The 25,194-nt window shown below is 36.9% G+C and overlaps 1 protein-coding gene across 5 annotated transcripts; it reads right to left on the minus strand.

The window, feature by feature from the left end:
• Positions 1–68: 68 nt before the first annotated feature.
• Positions 69–19,959, minus strand: LOC120429700 (short transient receptor potential channel 2-like). 5 transcript variants are annotated; one of them, XM_039594734.2, is made up of 6 exons: positions 19,089–19,959; positions 18,422–18,544; positions 14,561–14,772; positions 11,458–11,586; positions 3,207–3,291; positions 69–1,470 (listed from the first exon to the last, which is right to left on the minus strand). In XM_039594734.2, the coding sequence occupies exons 1-6, from the start codon at positions 19,939–19,941 to the stop codon at positions 1,196–1,198; spliced, it is 1,677 nt and encodes a 558-aa protein (XP_039450668.2). In that variant the 5' UTR covers positions 19,942–19,959; the 3' UTR covers positions 69–1,195. The 5 variants fall into 5 exon arrangements, with proteins under 5 accessions (XP_039450668.2, XP_052563188.1, XP_052563189.1 ...); XM_052707228.1 differs by having other exon boundaries at positions 3,159–3,291; XM_052707229.1 differs by lacking the exons at positions 14,561–14,772; positions 18,422–18,544 and adding an exon at positions 13,963–14,192 and having other exon boundaries at positions 3,159–3,291.
• Between the last annotated feature and the right edge of the window lie 5,235 nt (positions 19,960–25,194).

Raw genomic sequence — 25,194 nt, forward strand, 5'->3', positions numbered from 1 at the left:
AAAAAAAAAAACTATGAGAAAAAAAAAAAAAAACTAAACGCTAACAAAAAACTCGCCTTTTGCACTCACCGCCGAACTGGCCGCACTGGCTGCCGCCCGCAGCGGGATGCGCGGGAAGCTCGTTTTCGCGCGCTTGTTGTTGTTGTTGTTGTGCTGCCTGCTGCCAGCCACGTAAACAACGGGGGTTGTCTCCGACCTGGCCTGGCCGAAAACTGGTCCGCCGACCGCAGTCGACTCTCCGGGGCCGATTCCACCGACCAACGACCGTCTCTCGCCTCAGCTGCCTCCGCGGCCGCTGCTGCTGACTCCTCCTGCTGCTGCTGCTCGGATGCAGGAACTCGTTCCTCTTCCACTGCTGCACCGCCGCCGTGTCCACGACGACCAGATTGTGGCTCCTCTGACCACCGGAACGGGCCTGTCCGCTCGCACACGCCTCGATTTCGCCGTGAAAAACGCGCCAAACACACCGCGAAAAAACACGACTAGCCGCTGAGACTTCTGCCGTAGCAATCTCTTTTTTTTTTTTTTTTTTTCATCATTGTAAAATATATTATTTTCATCTTGATCTTCCAAATGTACAAAGGTTTTCTTTTTACAAACTTCTCCCACAAGCCGACCTCACGCTTCGCTGTATATTTACAAAGAAAAATACGCACTCTAAATTAATTTGTTCCAATTTGCCTAGTGTTGTGAACGTCGCATTCCCAAGAGAGCGGAAAGCGTTTTCGATTTTGCTTTAATTTTTATCTAACTAGCCTACTCAATTTAGAAACAGCATCCAAAAAACGACACGATTTTTTCTACAATTCCCCTGTCTGTCTGTCCTGGTGACAAGAAAATTTCGTCACAGAATTGACATTTACGCTCCTGCTCTGAGTCCGAAAAGGTTCGACCTAACGCGAAATTAATGAAACGAAACTTTGGAGTTTTATTTACAAATGTTTTTTAACATGTGGTTGATTTTCGAATGATTGATGCTTTGAGGTACCTCTGCGTAGCAGATAATTTTAAACATTTTCTGACAGTTAAGTGTGAGCCAACTGCCAAAAATGCTTCAAAACCATCCGTCACGATCAGGTAGAAAATGTCGCAAGACCCCGCTAGTTTGACAGTTCGCTTTGCTTACACAAAGACAAAATGTCAAACCCTCGAGCTCCTACTGTGGATGACGCTAGCCTGCAAACTCCTGGCCTGCCTAGACCTGGTTGGCGTTCACGTTGTTGCCCATCTGGCCCCCGCCACCGCCTCCACCCTGCACGTTGACCTGCGACCCGGCCACGATCGAGTGGTTGTCCCCTTCGGAGTCCTTCATCGAGCCGCCGTCCTCGGAGTCGATTCCGACCAGCGCTCGGTACTTCTTGGAGATTTCCACCCAGTCGGCGACGTTCTCGATCCGGGTCGTATTGACAGTGGCGAAACTGACTTGCGAGCCGAGAGGAGACAGGTGCATAGCGGACATGGCGGTAGAATCTGTTTTGTTTTGTTTTTTTTTTGTGCGTATATTTTTTTGTTTTTGTTGGGTTTGAAGTTACGAGGGAGTAAACAACGGAAATAGGTTAGAAATCGTCGAATTGGCAGAAGCCGGCGAGTCCTCGACCGAGGCCACGGGTCCAATCCGAAAAGCTGACAGTAATGGCTCACTGGCAGCCTTTCAAATTTTGAATTCCAATGCCAATTATGTGGGGAGGGGCTTTTCACCGTGGCGTCATGCGTGGACGGTCCATAGGACACACAAAATTAAAAGCGGCCACCGTCAACTTTGGCCGAGCGCATGCAAAGCTGGCTTTTTATTTTCTTGATTTGCAAACGCACCAGGCGGACACTTTCAAATTTGTGTGCAAATAAAAGTTTGGAGGAAGAAAAAATTGAGGAAAGAAAAAAGTTCAAATCAAGTTACACAAACGCAAACGCAAAGCCTACTGCTGACTATTTATTTTGCAGGGAAAGAAATCTGTCAATGTGAGTGCAAACATAGATTTACAAATTTTGAGAAAAATAGTGTTTTGAAATTATATAATAAACTTTTTAAATATGCTTGTTTCGAATCAAATCCATCAAAATTAAAGAAAATAGCAGTTTTCTAGGTTAAAATAGGTGCAGGGGCTATGTTACACATGACCAATATGACAAAGAACTTCTCTTGTTATAACTTTACCAAATACACCGCATTGATCAGAAAACATATTTCTTAAGGTGCATATCTCGGGTGAGTTTTCAAAATGCCGTAAGAGTCACCGTGACCTCTAACACTAATTTTTCGTTTTTCTCCAAAATGAAACAAAATTTCATGTATCTTTAGTTTGGGGCACTTGAAGGACGTGTAGATGAACCATCTCAAGTATTTTTGATATTGGTTTGTTGTAAGTAGGTCGAATACCGATGCAAAAAGGACTTTGTTTACCAATGGCTCTTACGGCTTTTTGAAAACTAATACGAGATATTTTGATAAATTGTGTATTTGATCTTATATAAGCAGCAGTTGCCCACAAATAAATGTTTTTTTTTACAAATTTTGAAAACAATGTCATCGTGTTCAAAATCGTAAACGCATGTTTACAACAAAAAAAAAACGCCGACAGATTTCTTTCCGTGCAGTTACAGTACCAAGACATTACACTGGAGCTGCTTAAGGGTCCTAAAATATAGAGACAAACCAAACACGAATGCACTGAAACAAATCAACACTAGAAATCTAACGAGCGATTCATACTCAAACTGCAGTTACACAAAACTAGCGAATCGACTGATGACAAGACAATGGATACTCTACTTGGGGTGTGTGGTTGCAACTGTCCAAACGTATATTACTCCTAAGATTACAGAAATACCAAAAAACGGCTTCGGTAGTCTCCAAAAAGGCTTTCAAGCTACAACCTGCGTGTGACGATCGATCCCTACTAAGAAATCCTGCGGGAAGTATCTCTTTCTCAGAAACGGAAAAATTAAAAGTAAAAAATGTTTAAAAGTTTAAAAAAAGTTCATTCCACAAATAATAATCAAACAAAATGAAACCAAAAATTTCCAAAAAACATTCGAAGAAAAAAAATTAAGAACAAAAAAAGGTTAGACGAAGGTAGAAAGGCAGAAGGATCTCGTAAAGCCGAAGAATAGTTTTTTTTTTTCATTATTTTGCTGCATGCTACCGAACACGTGCACACCTTTTGGAGCCACCTGACCTTTCTTCACTTTCGACAACCATTTCGCACCGGCTTTCGAGCGGGGACTTTGCTGGCCCCGGTGGAGGTTCATCATCTGCACCAGCGACGGTCGCTTCTTTTTCACCAGCTTGGCCTGCGGGATTAGAAGAACGGGATTGATTGTTGCTTTTTTGCTTTTCTTTTTTGCTCGATAGATGATCGCACGCTGGTGGAAATCTTTCGAAAGGTAAGTTGAAATTTCCTGTAAGCTTTTTCGCGTTGAATTGACATCAACGAGGAAATTTCAAAATACCAATCTGGGTTGGAAATGCTTCCGCCAGCGCAAACCAAAAATATTTGTTAAATCAGAGTAGCTCTTAATCGAACAAATATTTTTGCTACAATTCTACGGATCTAATTGTTCATGCATTTGTATCAACCCGACTTGAAATCGAGAACCTGCTGATAAGCTGATAAGAGACAGATGCTGCATTCTCTACACCGGGCAATTTCGTAACTTTTTGAATTGATCGTTTACTTTGCATATAATTTTGAAAAATCAAACCAACTTCAAATTTATTAAAAACAAAATGGTTTACTGTGACTACATTTCACATTTCAAAATCTTTAATTTTAATACCTTGGCACAACACAGATGATTTATGTTTTAAATAATGTAATTTTAATCAGAAAAGCAAAGAAAATATCTCACAACCTTGTTGTTTTAAAACCGTTTAGTTTGACACTTCTAAGTTGGAATCACAATGACTTACCAATAAAAAAAAAATGTGTAAGCAAAATACAAAAGTAAACTAAGTTTTCTTTATTTAAAAAAAAATACAAAGCGCTCTTGATATTCATATTTCATTAAATTATTTGAGATTTTTGCCTAATCCGGGTTTGAACTAAAATACATTATTTAAGATTGATCAAGCATATGTTTATTTCAATTAATTTACAAAAAATACTTTAAAATAACGTTATTTCAAATGTAGTACATTCCATTTTTTGGCCACACCCAATTGTCTTCCTCCGATTTTGGCAACACTCATTTTTGACAACATTTTGTTCCTGATTTTGACTTTTTTTTTATATATTTTTTGACTTCCTGAGCTTTTGGAAGATTAATTTATTATTTCTACTAAAACAAATACGATTTTAATCACGTTAATGAATAAATAATCAATTGTGATCTTTTTTAAACCGTCGATTTTGATCAATAAGTAATTGGATTGTTTGGATGCTGCCGAGAGAAAATCCTCTATCAAATGTGTTGTTTTTTAATTTTTTTTATTGTGATCTTTAGAAGCAAAGGTAAGAAAAATGTTAATAAAAAAAATCCCTCGATGCTGGGGACCGGCCCGTGGCTTAATAGCTACGGCTCCCGCCTCATAAGCGGAAGGTTTAGGGTTCGATTCCCGACCGGTCTCCTTGAAATTTTTCGACAGTAAATGAACTTTGAATATGAACAAAAAACGCATAGAATCAGGTGGGATTCGAACTCACACCTTTGGATTGGAAGTCGGATGCTCTAGCCATTCGGCCACCAAGGGATTAATACTCCTTGAGTGAATTAATCCGTAGTGGTGAAATAATGTCACAAGGTCATTTACTATATAACACAACAATCCCTTCCCCAACGATTCCCCTACACACCACACACAATAGGGGGATGGCCTCCCTTTTTATAGACCACGTTTTCCACTTTTTCTCCATCGCAACCAAAGTAGTCGGTCGACTTCATTTTGCTGGGCGAGATAGGACGTCGTCTATTTTTAGACGATGACTCAGCACTTTTCCACTCTTGCACTTATAAAAACCAGATGGCAGCACGATGTAACGCCACGTCCCTATTATAATCTATAAATAACTCGAACCGGTTGGTACGGTATGTCCCCGGTTTCTTCTTCTTCCCCTGATGGTACTATGAAATGTGGGTTCCGTTCATAGAATCTGTCTCATGCGGTTAATGCAACGCAGTAGGCCGGGCCGCTTTAATGAGTGTAATACACTTCGGGGGTTCTCGAAAGTACAGTTAAACCTCGCATATGCAACTCATATGGGGGTTTCTTATGCGAAACACGCATATGCGAGATACAGGGCTTATGGGATTTTGGCTATATGGGAGACATGGCCTATATTTTTGTAAAAAATCATCTTAACTATACAAATTTATAGTGTTTTGGAATCGTTATGAAGTCAGCTATACAGCTACACCAAATTTACAAGGTTTACGATGTTCTAGGTCATCCGAAACTTCCTCAAGTTAAGGCCTATATGTTCACCGCCGTACAAGTATGAGGTAGGCGATTGTGACTTTGATTTTTGACCTCAGATCATATCCAGATAGCCTCAGGGAGGTTCAGGGACTAGTCTACCGATATGTGGTGATGTTCTAGGTCTTCTGTAGAGTCCCGGGAGTTACGGCCGGTGGGTCTACCGCCGTAACAAGATAGAGGTCAGTGGTTTTTGACCCCAGATCATATCCAGATAGCCTCAGGGAGGTTCAGGGACTAGTCTACCGATATGTGGCGATGTTCTAGGTCTTCTGTAGAGTCCCGGGAGTTACGGCTGGTGGATCTACCGCCGTAACAAGACAGAGGTCAGTGGTTTTTGACCTCAGATCATATCCGGATAGCCTCAGGGAGGTCCGGGGACTAGTCTACCGATATGTGGTGATGTTCTAGGTCTTGTGTAGAGTCCCGGGAGTTACAGCCGGTGGGTCTACCGCCGTAACAAAATAGAGGTCAGAGGTTTTTGACCTCAGATCATGTCCAGATAGACTCAGGGAGGTTCAGAGGCTAGTTTACCGATGTGTGGTGATGTTCTGGGTCTTGTGTAGAGTCCCGGGAGTTACGGCCGATGGGTCTACCGCCGTAACAAGATAGAGGTCGGAGGTTTTTGACCTCAGATCATGTCCAGATAGACTCAGGGAGGTTCAGAAGCTAGTTTACCGATATGTGGTGATGTTCTGGGTCTTTTATAAGATCCCGGGAGATACGTCCGATGGGTTTACCGCCGTAACAAGATAGAGGTCGGTGATTTATAGCCTCAGGGAGATCCGGGGACCCTACTCCCGGGACTCTACAGGTAGACTAGTTCCCGAACTTCCCTGAGGCTATCCGGATATGATCTGAGGTCAAAAACCTCCGACCTCTATCTTGTTACGGCAGTAGATCCATCGGCCTTAACTCCCGGGCTCTACAGAATACCCAGAACAACACCACACATCGGTAGATTAGCCCCTGAACCTCCCTGAGACTATCTGGATATGATCTGAGGTCAAAAACCACTGACCTCTATCTTGTTACGGCGGTAGACCCATCGATCGTAACTCCCGGGACTCTACAGAATAGCCAGAACATCACCACATTGGTAGACTAGTCCCCGGACCTCCCTGAGGCTATCCGGATATGATCTGGGGTCAAAAACCACTGACCTCTATCTTGTTACGGCGGTAGATCCATCGGCCTTAACTACCGGGACTCTACAGAATACCCAGAACATCACCACACATCGGTAGACTAGCCCCTGAACCTCCCTGAGACTATCTGGATATGATCTGAGGTCAAAAACTATCGACCTCTATCTTGTTACGGCAGTAGATCCATCGGCCTTAACTCCCGGGACTCTACAGAATACCCAGAACATCACCACACATCGGTAGACTAGCCTCTGAACCTCCCTGAGACTATCTGGATATGATCTGAGGTCAAAAACCATCGACCTCTATCTTGTTACGGCGGTAGACCCACCGGCCGTAACTCCCGTGACTCTACAGAAGACCTAAAACATCACCACATATCGGTAGACTAGCCTCTGAACCTCCCTGAGGCTATCTGGATATGATCTGAGGTCAAAAATCACTGACCTCTATCTTGTTTCGGCGGTAGACCCATCGGTCGTAACTCCCGGGACTCTACAGAATACCCAGAACATCACCACATTGGTAGACTAGTCCCCGGACTTCCCTGAGGCTATCCGGATATGATCTGGGGTCAAAAACCTCCGACCTCTATCTTGTTACGGCAGTAGATCCATCGGCCTTAACTCCCGGGCTCTACAGAATACCCAGAACATCACCACACATCGGTAGACTAGCCCCTGAACCTCCCTGAGACTATCTGGATATGATCTGAGGTCAAAAACCACTGACCTCTATCTTGTTACGGCGGTAGACCCATCGGCCGTAACTCCCGGGACTCTACAGAAGACCTTGAACATCACCACATATCGGTAGACTAGTCCCTGAACCTCCCTGAGGCTATCTGGATATGATCTGAGGTCAAAAACCACCGACCTCTGTCCTGTTACGGCGGTAGACCCATCGGCCGTAACTCCCGGGACTCTACACAAGACCCAGAACATCACCACACATCGGTAAACTAGCCTCTGAACCTCCCTGAGTCTATCTGGACATGATCTGAGGTCAAAAACCTCTGACCTCTATTTTGTTACGGCGGTAGACCCACCGGCTGTAACTCCCGGGACTCTACACAAGACCTAGAACATCACCACATATCGGTAGACTAGTCCCTGAACCTCCCTGAGGCTATCTGGATATGATCTGGGGTCAAAAACCACTGACCTCTATCTTGTTACGGCGGTAGACCCACCGGCCGTAACTCCCGGGACTCTACAGAAGACCTAGAACATCACCACATATCGGTAGACTAGTCCCTGAACCTCCCTGAGGCTATCCGGATATGATCTGAGGTCAAAAACCAAAGTCACAATCGCCTACCTCATACTTGTACGGTGGTGAACACATAGGCATTAACTTGAGGAAGTTTCGGATGACCTAGAACATCGTAAACTTTGTAAATTTGGTGTAGCTGTATAGCTGACTTCATAACGATTCCAAAACACTATAAATTTGTATAGTTAAGATGATTTTGTACAAAAATATAGGCCATGTCTCCCATATAGCCAAAATCCCATAAGCCCTGTACCTCGCATATGCAACTCTTGCGACAAAACCGAATCAGGTGGAATGATTCGTATATGCAAAGTTGCATATGCGAGGCGCTCTTATGCGAGGTTTGACTGTACTGCAATCATTATAAAATGACAAGAAGGAACTTGAGGCGTAATCTAACCATAAGTTCTTCCCGGATGCTTTCTTCGGACTGGCTGCGCTTGTGTTCGATTAGATTAGATTTTGATCAATAAATAATTGATGTATGGCCCCTTAATTCCTACCAATCTTCCTGTAGGGTTTTCGTTGTTAATGGATGTTTCACACACAAGTGTTAAATAATTCTTTCTTAGAACATAACTTTTTAAAAATCGCTTTTGAATTATCCCAATTTTAGCAACATAAAATTTTGCCAATTTTGCCGAAATAAATAAATAAATTGAGAGATTCGACAGAAACGTGCACGCATCCTGGTGGCGAGTAGAAGCACTACGCAACGATGTTCGGAATGACAGCGTGCTTGGAAATATTATTTTTTTTGCAGTTTTTGATTTTTATTTCCTTCAAATATTTTTTAACGTCGATGAAAGTTATTGTAAAGTGTGGCAATCGCATAAAAGAATCGAATGATGTATAAATCATAGGGGCTGAGTTAATTTTTCATGTTTTTTCCTCAAATTTACCAAAAAGATCTTTTGAAAAATTGATTTAAATATGATTTATTTGATTGAAAATGCTCCTTATGTGTGTATTATTGATAGAACAAACTATTAGAGTCATATTACAGCATAATTACAATAATTTTCTCAAAAAATTGCCAGTTATTCGAATTTTTCCAAAAAATTCCAAAAAATCACCAAAATGCATTTTTAAGGTCAATATTTTGGTCAAAGGGGAAGAAAAGTAAAGTTTAAACACTTTTACATAACATTTCATCATTACTTTTAACTTTTGCAACATTTAACTCAATTTATCCAAAATATCGATCATCTTTTAAGAAAAATCGTTTAAATAAAATACCAGTCACAATTAATCACTACAAATCACAACGCATTATGATCGTTAGCGAAATTGCCACACTTTGCAATACCCCACTTTTCTGAAAATGCTTGATTTTTCATCATAAACGCGATTTTTCCCTAAAAACTGCTCAAACTGTATGGGGGCTGTCATTCCGAACACCGCTGGAACAACAGCGAACCTAGCGGAAAAAACGTCGTCGAATTCTTCAATAGAAGGCAACGCACTCCAAATTAAGTTCCAAACAATACTAAAATAAGTAACGGTTTAAAATTTACATACATTAACAGTTTGTTTTCAAAACATTTGTGTGTGTGTTTTTTTTTTTTACTTTTTGGACAAAACATGTTAAATGTACAATATACAGAATTTTTTACATTCCAAATACAAAAAAAAATATAATTTTTGCAGAAAACTTTTAATATTGGAACACAAAACATTGTTGGACACTTGTTTTGTATTTTAATAACTTTTTTTGTGATTTATTGAGTATTTAGTATCATATAAAAATAAATTTCCAAAAATAACATGCAACACCTTACTTTATTTGACTTCAATTTTGCGAATAATGATAACAGTATTTTGTGTGACTTTGATATTCAATCCAACAAATTAAGATTTTTTGAAAATTCAATAAAATTTCACTTTTTATGACGTGAATGATATTAATTTGATCACTTTCGAAAAAAAAAACTATGATTAAGTAAAATAAACTTATCCTGACAAAAAAAAACATTCTTGAAATTTATGGAAATTAGGAATGAATACCAGCTAAAAAAAAAATCAAGAATTTACTTAAAAATATTAATATAGCGTATTTTTTTACACTTCAACCACAAAAAAACAAAATGTGTAAAAAGCTTTAATGTTGGGTAAGAATATAAAACTTTGTTGGACACCCATATTTTATTTTAAAAATAAAAACCTTTTTTGTGAAAATTTTAGTGATTCGTGCCTAAATAAATGAATCTAAAAAAAAGTGCATCAACTTATTTGGCTTGACCCCAATATTACAAATCATGATGGTTTGAAAATTAACAAATAACCTTAAGACCTTACAAAAAAATAATGATTTTGTGAAAATATAACAAAATTTCACTTCTCATGACGGAACTTTTATATGTTTGAATATTTACATAAAACAAGATATTTTTTTTCGAAAATTTTAAAGTTTTGTACTCTGAACTTAGGAAGTTGCAAATATTTTTTGAAGTTTAACATAAAAAAGTATTAAAAATTAAACTACAAGCCATGGTATTAACATTTGAATGAAAAAAGTGTTTTAAAATGCATTCTAGTTGTTTTGCAATCATTTGTTTTCAAAATATCCAAGCAATGAAGAAATTTTTTATTTGCCAGAATAAAAACTTTGCGGTGCTTTAGATTTGAATTTCACAAAAAAATGAAAATATTTTTGATCGATCTCAGACATGCTAAAAATGATTTAAAACGCAGGAAAATGCATTTCAAATTGTTTTCAGATGATTAGACTTCTGCTTCCATAAATATTTCAAAGTTTTTTGAAAAAATACTTTTCTGCCCTCTGATTTTTCGGACCAATTTTGAAGGAGGGGGCGTGCGACATAAAATTTAAAAAAAAATATTTGCAACGCCCTTGTCATGAAAAACATTTTTGAAAATTATGAAAATTTAACGCGTCATTTTCAGTAAATATCAGCTAAAGATGATTTCAAGAATTTGCTGTGCATCTCAATAACTACTTTTTCTCTAAATTTGGTAGTTAAACATTCGATTAAGTTTTAAACATTACCGAAATCGTTAGTTTTCAGATAACCAAATATTTAACGGAATTCGAAAAAAAATTATTTAGATGCTGAACGATCCGTAAGCATCACACAATCGTTTTCGATAAATAATGTTTACAATAGAGACCACGAAATAATGGGGTCGTTAAAATAGATGGTTTGATTGTTTTTGTGTGTTGTTTTGAAAAATTCATCATATTGATGTGTTTAAATTTCTGAATAGAAAAGATTTTTAATTATAAAAAAATAAAAGAAAATTAAAACATATTCTTAAGAGTTGCCAAAATTTCAAACAAATTAAACTCACATTGTGCTTCCAAGATTATTTGAATCTCAAATTAAAAATTTCAGATAACTTAAAAAAATAGGATCTGAAATTATTTGAATAAACTTGAAAAAACTTGTTTCCTCATGAAAAAATCTGAAAATCTATAAAGAACATTAGTTATAATACTTTTATTCATTTATTCACACAATATTTCAGCATCAAGACAGTTACACATGTCGTTGTACTTCTAAGCAGCTTTTAACAGGTTTTTCAAGCCCCCTTACCTAAGGCTCGAAAAATACTCACTACTTTGAACCAAACCTTGTAATCTCTGCTGCCACTACTCACCCTTATCTTTTCCACTATCCACACGAACCACGTCGTCACCAGGTTCATCGGTGACGGTGCCGTTGACGTCCGGTGCATGTTCCTGATCAGCTTCGACAGACCGTACTTCCACTCGATGTCCGATTGTGCCTACAGGGGTTTTGGTACGGGCCCGAATTTTTTCCGAGCATTTGTTTCGTTTTGTGGAAAATGCGGAAAAGTGGACGCAAAAAGGGGGAGAAATAGAGAAAGAGAGAGAAAAAAAGGGGAAAAGAGAAGCGGAAACGCTTGAAGCATTGAGGCGACTAAGCTTCTTTAGGGGGATACGTTCTAGATTGATTGTCAAAAGTTCTAAAATGGTGATTTTGAAGGTTTTCGAAAGATAACAAATGATAAGAAAAAGGTGTAAAAATTGAAAGTGTAGAATAGAGAGACTTTTTAATAGAAGAAACAGCAATTTATTGGTCAATTAACGCACACCCACCAGGCCACTGACGAGTCGGAACAGACTCTAGGGTCTTGATGAAACTGGCCGCTTTTTGAAGCTATGGGGAAGAGTTAGGGGTCTTAGAAGCAGTTCAAAGGGGGGTGGGGTGTAGCAGTTAATTCCATCAACACCTTTTCCAACGAGGCGAAATCGTTCAAACTCGTCATTGATCCCACTTCGGCAATCGACAGAGACGGAAAATACTCGGAAGAAGAAGAAGTGTGTGTGACAGTGGGACAGAACAGAAGAGGGGGAACCTGCGGAGTGGTGTGATTTTGGATTTGAATTTTGAAAAATAGATGAAAATATGATTAAAGTTGTTATGTTTATCATAACAACAGCATTAAATTTTCGAGCAAATATGAAAAGGTAAAAAAAACTAAAATCTAAAATTCAGGAATTAAGGAAATGTTAATCATTCCAGACTTGATTATCAGAAGATCTAGTCCGGATTAGACTGTAATTCCTTGTTATGCTAATAATATTATCAAAATGAGCAGCAATTTTAAAACTATATTGAAAATTATCTGAATTTAACCCTGAAAGGGCTATAAGCTTCTAACAATAGCGATTTATTAACCTTAAAAATTTATCTTGGAAAATGTCTGGAGTTCATCTTCAATATTTTATTATTTTTGTAAAATCAGAACTTCTTCAAAATGGAAAAACCCGTGATTTTTGTCGATGTTCTTCAATAAATCAAGTTGCATTTTTTGGTCCCCTAAAACAAAGCAAAAAAAAACTATTTGGAAAGTCCCTCTCAAAGCAAAAAACATTTTTTTGGGAAGCCCCTCTCAAAGAAAAAAAAAGCTTTCATTTAATCGGTCGATTTCGTAAAGAACAGTGTTTTTTCATAATCAAAGTATTTAATAAATATCTTTTGGTCAAAATGTGTGTTAATGAAACAAAGGCACCATTTTCTCTTTATTTTCAGCAAACACAAGTATTTTAACATATTTAGTAAAAAATAATGAGCTTCAATAAAATAATTTATGTAGGTTATACAAATTTTCATTTAATAAATGTAGAAAAAAAAAACTTTTTCTAAAATTAATATGCAGGATGAAGAATAAAGAAAATCTCAGTAAAAAAATTGTCGTGCAATTTTTTAGTTAAAAAAAAACTTTAAAAATTATGTTTTACTTAAATTTTAAAACCAATATTAAAAACAAAATTATAAAAATCTCATGCCATTCGATATTTCATATTAAACCTGAAATTGAATAAAAAATAATGATAAAAAATAAATGCCAAAATCACAATAACATTCAAATTGAACAAAAAAAAGCAATTTAAATATGCAATTCTTTTGTGGAAAAAGAATTTAATGATATTCTGTCAGAAATTGGTTCTCATAAAATTTCACTTGATTGTTATTCAAAAAAATAGATTTTTAGTTATTAGAAATTTTCAAATTTCCTAAGATTGCAGAAAGATGGGAAAAAAAATCTCAATTATTTTGAAATGTTTTAAAATAACAAACTGTTAGTTCATCAGACATATTCTTCATATTTTACCTCGCTAAGTTACACAATAAAAAAATAAATTAAAAAACTTCACTACATAATTGTAGAATTTATCTTTTTTAATTTTTATCAAATTTCATGACTTCATACTGTTTAAATTTTCTTACCAAAGAAAGCCGAAAAATTAGAAGAAAATCATTGTAATTGAGAAATTTAATCAAATTTCAATTCGCTTTAAACGGTAGTTTTAAAACTGTAGTAAAACCCAATTTGAACATTCATCCAAAATAACTCCACTCGACGATCCAAACAGAGGGTTAGAAGCCCGAAAGATGGGTGTGCGCCCTTACCAGAATAAACTACAAACTTTTTGATCTTGTTTTTTTTTGTGGGACGTCAGAACTTGTTCATGAGAATGGTGAGTGATGAATGAGGTAATGAATGATCAATACAGAGATAGCTAGTAGAGTGTTGTGATGGAAAGTCGGGTGATGGGTGAAAATGTCTGAAAATTTTGTTGGATTTTTTTTTTGATTTTTGGGTTTTCTCTAGGGAGAAACTTCAATTCGGTACCTGAATTCTCTGGTATGTATCTGACATCATAGCAATGAGCAGATTGATAAGTACAACAACTGATACCAACATGTAGATGCCGAAGACAATTTTGAACAAGTACTCGGTCCAATACGGTTGCGTTCGTTGCGTATTCGGTGTCATTTTATCAATTTGTGTTTGATCGGTGGTGGTTTGACCAAATACAGCGAAAAAGAGCAGCTCAAAGGACAGAATCGGATTCATGCGCACTGTTGGTGGGTTGTTAGTTGGAAAAAGAGGCATTTTGGTGTTGGCAGTGATGGTGGTATTAGTTGGTTGTTTTAAGAGTAGTAGAAGAAGGTTTGAGCAGCAAATCGGCATTCAGCAGGCGCGGTGGTAGTATTGGTGATTGGTGATGGTGGTCGTCGGACATTGGTCAATGGATTATTTGTATTTATTTTTGGTTTTTATTCGGTGTTCCAATCGGGGAGGGTTTCGGCGGGTGGTGGTGGTGGGTAGTGGTGTCAGTAACACGCCCACGCACGCACACACACACACGTAGTTGTAACAAGGGGAAAAGAGAAAAAAGAAGAAAAAGAAAACGGCTTTTAGGCACCTTTCCAAACTCGGGACGTACCTGGATGCGCTGATAAGTGTCCGACATCATCGCGATAAGAAGATTAATTAGCACTACTACGGAGACTAACATATAAATGCCAAACACTATCTTGAACAGGTTCTCGGTCCACTCGGGCCGGGTCGACCGCTGGGAGTTGATGTCGTCCGGCGAGGTCTGGCCGAACACGGCGAAGAACAGCCGCTCGAAGGCGATGATGGGCGTCATCGGAACTGTCGTGGAAAACTGGGCATTAGCTGGGGCACACTCACTTTCGCTTCTTCCAGGATACTCTCTCTCTCTTTCTTTATTCTGATTTTCCGAATTGGCTCCGATGTTGTTGAGGTTTTTGTAGTTGTAGTGGGTGTTGTTGAAGGCAGGACAATCATTGTGCTGTTTTGTCCACGAACACTGCTGGGCAAAGGCCAGTCAACACTGAAAGCATGATTCGAGCAGATCAACTACGTCCTACATAAAAGAAGCATTCGTAAATGGAGTACTTTGAGGTTCTGTTACAAATTTCATAGACTAAATTCTTGACTTGACTAGACTAGCCCTTTGGCTACTGTTCTCTGCACATGTTATGCATTTTAAGCAAAATAAGGCCTGAGCGATTTCAGGTTCCTTTTTTGTTGTTAAAGAATATAAGAACTGAAAATAATGTAACGGAATTTCATAATAGCTTCAGCAAAGCAGTTTGGACCACGGCAGGATAAAACTCTGTTCAAGAACTATTTTCAACTTTTGAAAAAATATTTGCAGGGAATTTTATCCTTCCGCGGCCCACACCAACGATGCTAGATTATATTATGAGAGATGTGTATTTTGCTTAAAAATGAATCTGTATCTGATCTGTGTCATGGCAAACTTGGAACCGTAGATTTTATTTTTTATTTTTTTACAGCAGATTTAAGATTTTTTTTTATATAATTGTTTATTAAAAAAACCTGTACAAACACATAATTGTGATTTTTCGGTTCGAATAATCTGTAAAATACAAATTCATAAAAAAGAAGAAATTTGAATACTCAAATGTAACCCTTATGACAGTTGTTAAATACTGATAATTTTTCTGAGCGTTAAATATTTTTTTAAGGTCTGAAATTTAAATTAAATTTCGATAAATGTAGTTTATTAAAAATTCCAAACCATTTTATCTGAAATAAGCTTGAAAACAACAACTGCTCTAGAAATCAAATTCTTTCAGTGACACTTTTTCTGGTCATTCAGTTCACATCAGTTTTATTGATATTATCTTGTTAAAACCATCTCTTCTTCAGTAAGAAAACCTGAAAAACTCAATACATATTTATGCCATTAAATGAATGTTATTTTTTTCAATCGAATCAAAAAAAACATGTTTGAAAATAATTTAAAAATACACCAAATAATATCATGAATTCAAAAAAAAATAATGCCTTTTGAAAAATTTCTTTTTAAAAAAGGACACAACATTCAATATTACGCACTTTTCAAATGTTAGTCTTGAATTTAAAACTTTTATGTTTTACATTTTTTTTTATTTCATGATTGAATAATTTTTAACATTAAAATCGGAGCAAAAGTTTCTGAATTACCGCCATTTTAAAATTGAGTGCTCTTTGGGCTACCCTTACAAAACTTCATGTTTTTTTTTCTCTTGCCATTAAAGTAGCTGTATCTCAGGAACGAAAAAAAACAACCTTTAATGTTCCTTACACAATTTAGTTAAACAAAATCTGTATATTGCAAATACAAATATTTTAAGATATTCACTTCCATCCATCCATCGACATGATTGTATATATCGAAAACTGTAGTTTTTCGATTCAGATCAAACTTTATGTTGCGAAATCTCCAAAACCATGGATTTTATCAAAAAAATTGTTAAGTAATTTCGATTGTGTGTTTGATTTTAAATCCACCAATGAGGCAAAAAAATATGTGTGCGTGAAACTTGCTTAATTTTTTTTCAAATCATTATTTGTTCAAAAAATATAACTCGGCGGCAAATTTGTTTTCTTTAGGTTATTGTGGCTCAAAATATGTAAATTTAGTTCTTCAAAACACATAAAAAATAAGGGATTTTGATAGAAAAGTTTTATAATACGTTCTTTTAGAAGGCAGCTATTTATATAGACAGCAAATCGATCGGAATATTCTTTCCCAAGATACAGATTTTTGAATATTTACAAACATTTGTATATGGATAGCTGTTAAAATTGCATGGAAACTTGAATTGGTAAACCAATGATACAAAAGTTTTCAGTTTTCGTGAAGAATTGTTCACTTCCAAACATTTTTCTTAAAAAAACCTATGTATTTAAAAAATAAAACGACTATTTCGTGATAATGCATTTTACAGCCTTTTCCGATGCAGCCAGTTTTTAGCCAAATGTCACATAAATTTAAAATATTAGCAGCTGAAATGTAAAGCCATCAAAGCACATTAAAAATAATTAACTGTAAGCTGAAACAAAAAATCATGAATTTTACCGATTAACACTTAACCCTTTAAGGTTTACTAGAAATAAAATGTATTTTCCCTATAATCTCTTTCACTGATATTTGATACGATGATCAACACAATCAAATGTTTTTCACGATTAAAATATAATATTTAATAAATGGTATGAATTAAAAATCCCAGCAATACTCAAAAGGGTTGTTATTTTTTTTATTTCATATTGAAAAATTTAACAAAAAACTGTTATAATTTTTTATAAGTCATGAAAGTTTTCTGATTATTTTTTCAAGACAAGAATAGTTTTTTTTAGTGAACAACAGTTAAATAAACAGTGCAAACGAACCAAAAATGTGCTTAAACTAAGAAGTATTTAACTTGGTAATATTCAAATAATCATTATTAACCTTCCAAATACTCCATTTATTCAGATAAATTTCCAATTCGTGCAGGATGAGATGATATTACACAAAGGCACAATTCTACTGAGTACAAGTGCGTGATTTTGCTAGACAAAAATTAAATCATTACTAAAAATAAAACATTTTTGCAACAAAAGACATAATCACACCAAAAAGCTCCCGCGTGCATTTTGTTCGGGACATTCCAAGCACAATCCGCCAATCCATCCGGACGAAATCCTTCTTTTTAGTTACTGCTGATGAGTGCTTTTCATTCCGCAGCCATTTTTCGAGTGTGTGTTTGTGTGTTTTTAGTGTTCTTCTAGTGAACATGGTTCCCAGTTTTCCCAGTCAGCCAGCCAACATGCCTTCGCGCGTGAAGTTCCATTCGCATCAGCTACCATACATTCGACTTACTTTTACTTAAGGGGAAGGGAGGTAAGCTATATTTAAAATCAAAGTGCATTCCAACAACTACTTGAAAATTAAAGGTTGGTAACAACGAGTAAGTAAAAAACAGTGAAAGGAAACGGGAACAAAAACAAGCAATCAGTCAGAATCAGACAACGATTAAGGGGAGGAAACAACAAACACAGGCAAAGGCACTTACAAAACATTGAACGTATGTTACAACATGATCCAAATTTTGACACATCGCCATCACGGAAACGGGTTAAAATCATACTCAACTGGGGTTAGACTAGCAGCTGGCTGTTAACACGCGAAACAAGTTTTTTTTTATGCAAACACGCACATTCCGAGCGAGCATCGTAAGAGGAAAAACTTAAGGTAAACACAGAGTTACTCTAGGCAAAGTGAAGAAACATAACTGACACCGAGAATAGTTTCGTAACTTTTGAGGCTTGGGCCGGCCACAAATCCGTGCAAGTTCATGCCACATTCGCTTTGTTTTCTGTCAAAACTTTTGTATTGTGTTTTTTTTTTCAAAAGAATTAATTTTGAAAGGTTTCGTGATTTTTCGAACTATCCTAACATTTCCGGTCGTTGGACAGAAGTAACCAGAATCAAAAAACTTACTGTCGGTTTTGTGCTTGCGGCGGTAGTCTGTAATCGGTTGGCCAGCGGCGGCCCGCTTAATGCGCTCAACCTCGTCGCTAAACAAATCTTCGTCGTCTTCATCTGATGGAAAGAAATCATCTTCTGCGATAGGTAAGTGTGGAAAAAAGGAGTGATAAAAGATAAGTAGACAGAAAGTAGAGTACGATATAAAGTGACATAGAAGAGGACTACATGAAAAGTGTTAGGTTTGAGTTCGAAAAATCAAAGGTTAAAGAGTGATTTTCAAGTTTTTAGTCTATTTTGAATGAATGAATGGTTCGAATTTCTGATCACCAGAAAAAAAATTCTCTTCGAATATTTGAAAACCACTTCTTTGGACCTGATTCTATGAGGATGATCATTGGTTATCTTCAGATGACAATATGAATATGTTCGCATTCTACTATGTTATCACTTAACGCTAGATACTACCTGTTACGGTGACAAATACACAAATACTCTAAAAAAGGGGAAAAGGTTCATGCAAATTTGGAAAGTAAAACCGTTAATCAATCTTCTTATTTGTCGATCGCGCGCGCGCACCCTTCGGTCTCGGCTCATCATCGCGTGGCTCGTTAATCCGATGCAATTACTACTTACGCCAACTTTAAGAAACGTTTCGGTCCCGGGGTCCGCCTCAACTTACCATCACTGAACACCTCCTTGTTCCTCGTAGCCAGTGGTAACCGCCGCACCTCGTCCTGGCTGAGATTGTGAAAGGACTGATTGAGGGCCACGATGTGCATCGAGAAGCCAAACACGAAGATGGCCAGCACGGCAAGAAACCGGGCCAGATCCTTCAGCAGATCCCCGATGATGATGGCCCACGGCCCGAACAGATGATGGAAGGAGAGAAAGTCCAGAATTTGGACGCAAGCCAGTAGGAAGGACAGCGCAAACAGCTGATTCCGGCAGTACAGCAGCGTTGGCCAGTACGTCTTTTGGACGTACAGCATGCCGGACACGTGCACCCCGACGCCGATCACGCCGAACAGCAACACCAGCACCTTGATACTTCCGAGACCGGACTTGTCACTCGGATTGGTCAGCTCGAACAGGAGCAACCCGCTGAGCCACACCAGCAGACCCCACTCGTACCAGTACGGCAGGAGGCTGGCCCGGACCACCGGGTAGATTGGAGTGATGCCCACGATCATCAGATGGATCATTAGGTAGATGTGCGAGGTCAGGTAGGACATGAACTTGATGATCGGCACCTTGTAGTAGTTGTGGCCCAGGGGCAACGTGAAGATGATCCACACCGGGGGGCACACGATAAAGCCCACAAACAGCAGCATTATTCGCCACGCCGTCCAGTTGAGCGTGCCGCGCCAGAGTTCCTGTAGTTTGGGGGGGTGGGAGGAAGAACAACCGGGTATGATTAGTACGAGAGGGTCCAGGGATCGCGAGCGGTTTGGAGGACCTAGCTTTGTAAGGTGACACACCCTCTGTGTGGAATGGAACGATGAGAATGATTGTGTTAAGATCTTGAATGACATTTAGAGAACCTGCTGGGAATTTACTCTTTCAATAATTCAGTGGCGTTCTGAGTACATATTTTTAATTAAATGATTATTACTATGATCATACTTTTTGAAATGTAATACCACCCGCGTTCGGTTTTTGAAAATTTTGACGTATAGAGCACTTAAAAAAACAGTTTAAGTAAATAATTTGTATAGTTTTTTAGAAGAGGTGTTCCATGAGGGTGGAATCGAAAATTGATTTTTTCAGCAACACATTTTTTGGGTCCCTTTTAGGGTCGTGGGCTAACCATGAAATTTGACTTTTAAACTTAAAAATTAAAAAAAAAACTCAAAAAAGTTCCATTTTTTTCAGTGTAGTTTTTTTCAGATAACCCGTCCAATTTTTGTATTTGACCAAGTTTAGATGCGATACGACGGTTTCGAGTTACAGCAATATTTTATTTACGAAATACAAAAATATGTAAAACACTTACGCCCTTTCTCAAATGTTATTTTCGTTTTTCTATATGATTTAGGGAACAGAACCCTTTAAGTTTTGAGCCTTAGACAAGTATGGACAGACATTTTTCCGCTGAGTTATGCTTTTTAAGAAGATTATTTTTATTGAAAATGTTAAATCGAATTTGCAGTCAAAAAGTACTTAATTTTTTTTATTAAGTGCATAATTTTTAAGTCTGATTTGGGTTAACATGAGGTCCTTAAAAACGTTAAAAAAGCGCTTAAAAACAATTTCTGATTATTTTTTTGAAATTTTAAATGCAAAAAAAAAATATTGACAAAACAACATTATACGATGGATCAACTATGGTCCCCTTGTAAAAGGTGTCTTGTAGAACTTTTATGTCAAGAAGGGCCGCGATGGTAGTTTTTCAAAATTGATTTAAAAATCAATTCGACATCCTTTGTGGTTGTACAAAGGGACATTGAACTCAGAAAAATAAACTCTATCGTCGTGAACATTATATCAGCAATTTAAGCTTAATTTTAGTACCCAATTAGAAGTTACCTTTGATTTTTTTTAAATAGTGTTCATCTTGGTTCACTTCCAAATTATTTTTTTTCGGATAGCTGTGCAATTCTCTTAAAATTATGTTTTTGGCTTTTCAAAAATTAACAATTAGTTGCTGATATTCAGATTTCCATAGAATAAAAATGGATGATATAAGATTATTTGTTAAAAAAGATAACAAACCAGCGAAACATATGAAAACATTTCAATCCTTCCGAAAAAAATTCTTTTTCAAAGTTTTGAAATCTAGCCAATTTTTGAAAAGATTCTATAAATATTGATTTTCAAAAATCAGGCAATGCATTGATTTTATACCCCGAACAGACGGTAATAACTAAATTCATGTCATTTCAATAACAAATACTGTTAAAATAACAGAAAGTGTTATGGAATCTTCCTGAAAATTCAATTTTTGCATAAGAGTTTAATAACGGTTTATGTTATCATAACAAAATTTGTTATTGGTCTGATATTGTTTGAAAGCCAAAAAAACTTTGGAATAACATTTTTTGTTATGGAAGAATACCTCTAACTGTTATTGGGATGATCGGATTAGTTGTTAAAATAACAAAAAATAATAACAAATATTTGTTCGAAGAATAACTTAAAATGTTATTAGTCTGTTATTACAATAACAATCCAATAACAAAAAATCCATAACGACGAATAACAAATCTCGTTATAAATAACATAAAATGTTATTGGCCTAGTATTTTCAAATATCAAAAAATGTTATTCCCATGTTATTTCCGTCTGCTCGGGACATCAAATGTGTATCAATCTTCTAATTTTTGATACCGGATATAAAAAATGATATCTTACCAGAATTGGCCACAAATTGTTAATGTAAATCTAACTTGTCGCCCGTGCATTTTGGGCCAAATTGAGATAAGAACGCCATTTTGTGCAGCTCAAAATGCCTCACCTTCGATTTCAATCCTGAGATATTCAATAAAAACCGAAAAAAAAACTCCGTACATTGTTGTCGCTCTTCATATGAAGGAAGTTTCAATTTTGTAGAGCTATCTTGACACAGCCTGAAAATTGTTGTATGTGCGACAACTGGCCAAAAGGATTTAAGGTCAGAACGCGTTTGACACACGCACAAGCTCGACTACCGTAAACATTTGTAATTATAACTCAGGACTCCGGCAACTAAATTCAACGAAACTTTAGGACAATGCTCATGACGGTCAACCAAACAAAAGGTGTTGGTTATTGTTTACATTGCGTGCTCTCGTTTTTGTTTATTCAAGGTCAAACATCAAAACACGTTTTTCCCGGAACGTCAAAAAGCGACAAACGACAAGATAGCACTACATCGTAAATGTGTAACATAACCACCTGAACTTATTTTTTCTGACATGATTTAGTACTTTGTTAGTCATAAGTAAGTATATTTCTAGAGTTTTTTTAAAAGGTCCTATAAGTTACTGTGTTTTATATGTTCATAGGTTCTTTAAAAAAACTCTAGATTTTTAGAGTATTTTTCAAAACCACCAATGCGTCATGAAATGTTTAAGTGATATTTAATATTTTTTTGTTAGAGAGTTTATTCTCATAATAATTCAAAAACAAGAAATGAATTAAGTGATATATTTTTTATGTTAAGCTGAAATAACTCAGAACGCCACTGTTTTTTTTCGGGCAACTCTGCTATCTACCTTTTCACCGAGAGCTATTATCAAGAATTTTGATAAATCTCTTTTTTAATCCGATGCTCTAAAATGTGGATGAAAAAATTGCTACATTTTCTGAAACAAACCTTTTGTGTCGTTATATGATTCCTAACTGTGGGATATGATTAAACTAGTGATGCTTGTTTTTCATGGTGCATGTTTGTGTAAATCTGTGTTTTGTGTTGAGTTTATGGATGCATTGATATCAGTACTTTAAGATAAAATTTTGTTGTATTTACAGCATGTTTTCCACGAAGATGTAGTGACGTAGTGCAACCATCTCGCCGATTTTCGACAAGATAAACATTGCATCACGTCCGGTTTGAATCCGTCGAAGATGGGAATTATTCCTAATCACTTTTTGCCTTCCTCACTTTACTGAGGAAAGGCTATAAAATCACTCGAAAAACGAACTTCTTAATTTGACCTCCTAGACCCACCTTCACGTATACATATCGACTCAGAATAAAATTCTGAGCAAATGTCTGTGTGTGTGTGTGTGTGTGTAGGGATGTGGGTCTGTGCACCAAAAAATATGCACTCGATTATCTCAGCACTGGCTTAACCGATTTGGACCGTTTTGGTCTCATTCGATTTGTCTTGGGGTCCCATAAGTCCCTATTGAAAATTATGAAGTTTAGTAAAGTACTTCAAAAGTTATGCTAAAAAAACGATTTTGACTAAAGTCCGGAAGATTGTAAAAAGGGTGGTTTTTGTAAGAAAACCTGGCATATTATACATTTTCTGAAAGGTGTTTAAAAGACCTTTCTAACGAGTCCAAAACATTGAAGATTTGACAACCCTACCAAAAGTTATAAGCACTTAAGTGTTTTTTATACACTTGTCAGAGGCCGGATCTCAGATATTTGGATGAAAACGTTGGCCGGATCTGTCTTGCAATCTTTCGATGAATGGGTAATTAAAACACCTTTCTAACGAGTCCAAAACATTGAAGATCTGACAACCCTGTCAAAAGTTATAAGCACTTAAGTGTTATTTATGAACTTTTTGGAGGCCGGATCTCATATATTTCGATGAAAACGTTGTCCGGATCTATCATGCGAATTGTCGTTGGATAGGTAATCAAAAGACCTTTCCAACGAGTTCAGTAGATTGAAGATCTGACGACCCTATCAAAAGTTATAAGCACTTAAGTGTTATTTATGAGCTTTTTAGAGGCCGGATCTCATATATTTCGATGAATACGTTGTCCGGATCTATCATGCGACCTGTCGTTGGATAGGTAATCAAAAGACCTTTCTAACGAGTCCAAAACATTGAAGATTTGACAACCCCACCAAAAGTTATAAGCACTTAAGTGTTTTTTATACACTTGTCAGAGGCCGGATCTCAGATATTTGGATGAAAACGTTGGCCGGATCTGTCTTGCAATCTTTCGATGAATGGGTAATTAAAACACCTTTCTAACGAGTCCAAAACATTGAAGATCTGACAACCCTGTCAAAAGTTATAAGCACTTAAGTGTTATTTATGAACTTTTTGGAGGCCGGATCTCATATATTTCGATGAAAACGTTGTCCGGATCTATCATGCGAATTGTCGTTGGATAGGTAATCAAAAGACCTTTCCAACGAGTTCAGTAGATTGAAGATCTGACGACCCTATCAAAAGTTATAAGCACTTAAGTGTTATTTATGAGCTTTTTAGAGGCCGGATCTCATATATTTCGATGAAAACGTTGTCCGGATCTATCATGCGACCTGTCGTTGGATAGGTAATCAAAAGACCTTTCCAACGAGTTCAATAGATTGCGGATCTGACAACCCTATCAAAAGTTATAAGCACTTAAGTGTTATTTATGAACTTTTTGGAGGCCGGATCTCATATATTTCGATGAAAAAGTTGTCCGGATCTATCATGCGACCTGTCGTTGGATAGGTAATCAAAAGACCTTTCCAACGAGTTCAATAGATTGCGGATCTGACAACCCTATCAAAAGTTATAAACACTTAAGGGTTATTTATGAACTTTTTGGAGGCCGGATCTCATATATTTCGATGAAAACGTTGTCCGGATCTATCATGCGAATTGTCGTTGGATAGGTAATCAAAAGACCTTTCCAACGAGTTCAGTAGATTGAAGATCTGACGACCCTATCAAAAGTTATAAGCACTTAAGTGTTATTTATGAACTTTTTAGAGGCCGGATCTCATATATTTCGATGAATACGTTGTCCGGATCTATCATGCGAATTGTCGTTGGATAGGTAATCAAAAGACCTTTCCAACGAGTTCAGTAGATTGAAGATCTGACGACCCTATCAAAAGTTATAAGCACTTAAGTGTTATTTATGAACTTTTTGGAGGCCGGATCTCATATATTTCGATGAAAACGTTGTCCGGATCTATCATGCGACCTGTCGTTGAATAGGTAATTAAAAGACCTTTCCAACGAGTTCAATAGATTGCGGATCTGACAACCCTATCAAAAGTTATAAGCACTTAAGTGTTATTTATGAACTTTGTGGAGGCCGGATCTCATATATTACCTAGCATTATACTCAACATGTGAGGAAGGCACCAACCACCTAATGGTGGATTAAGTAACGTTTTTTTA

This window comes from Culex pipiens, chromosome 2 (assembly GCF_016801865.2).
Source record: "Culex pipiens pallens isolate TS chromosome 2, TS_CPP_V2, whole genome shotgun sequence".
Classification (NCBI taxonomy): domain Eukaryota; kingdom Metazoa; phylum Arthropoda; class Insecta; order Diptera; family Culicidae; genus Culex; species Culex pipiens.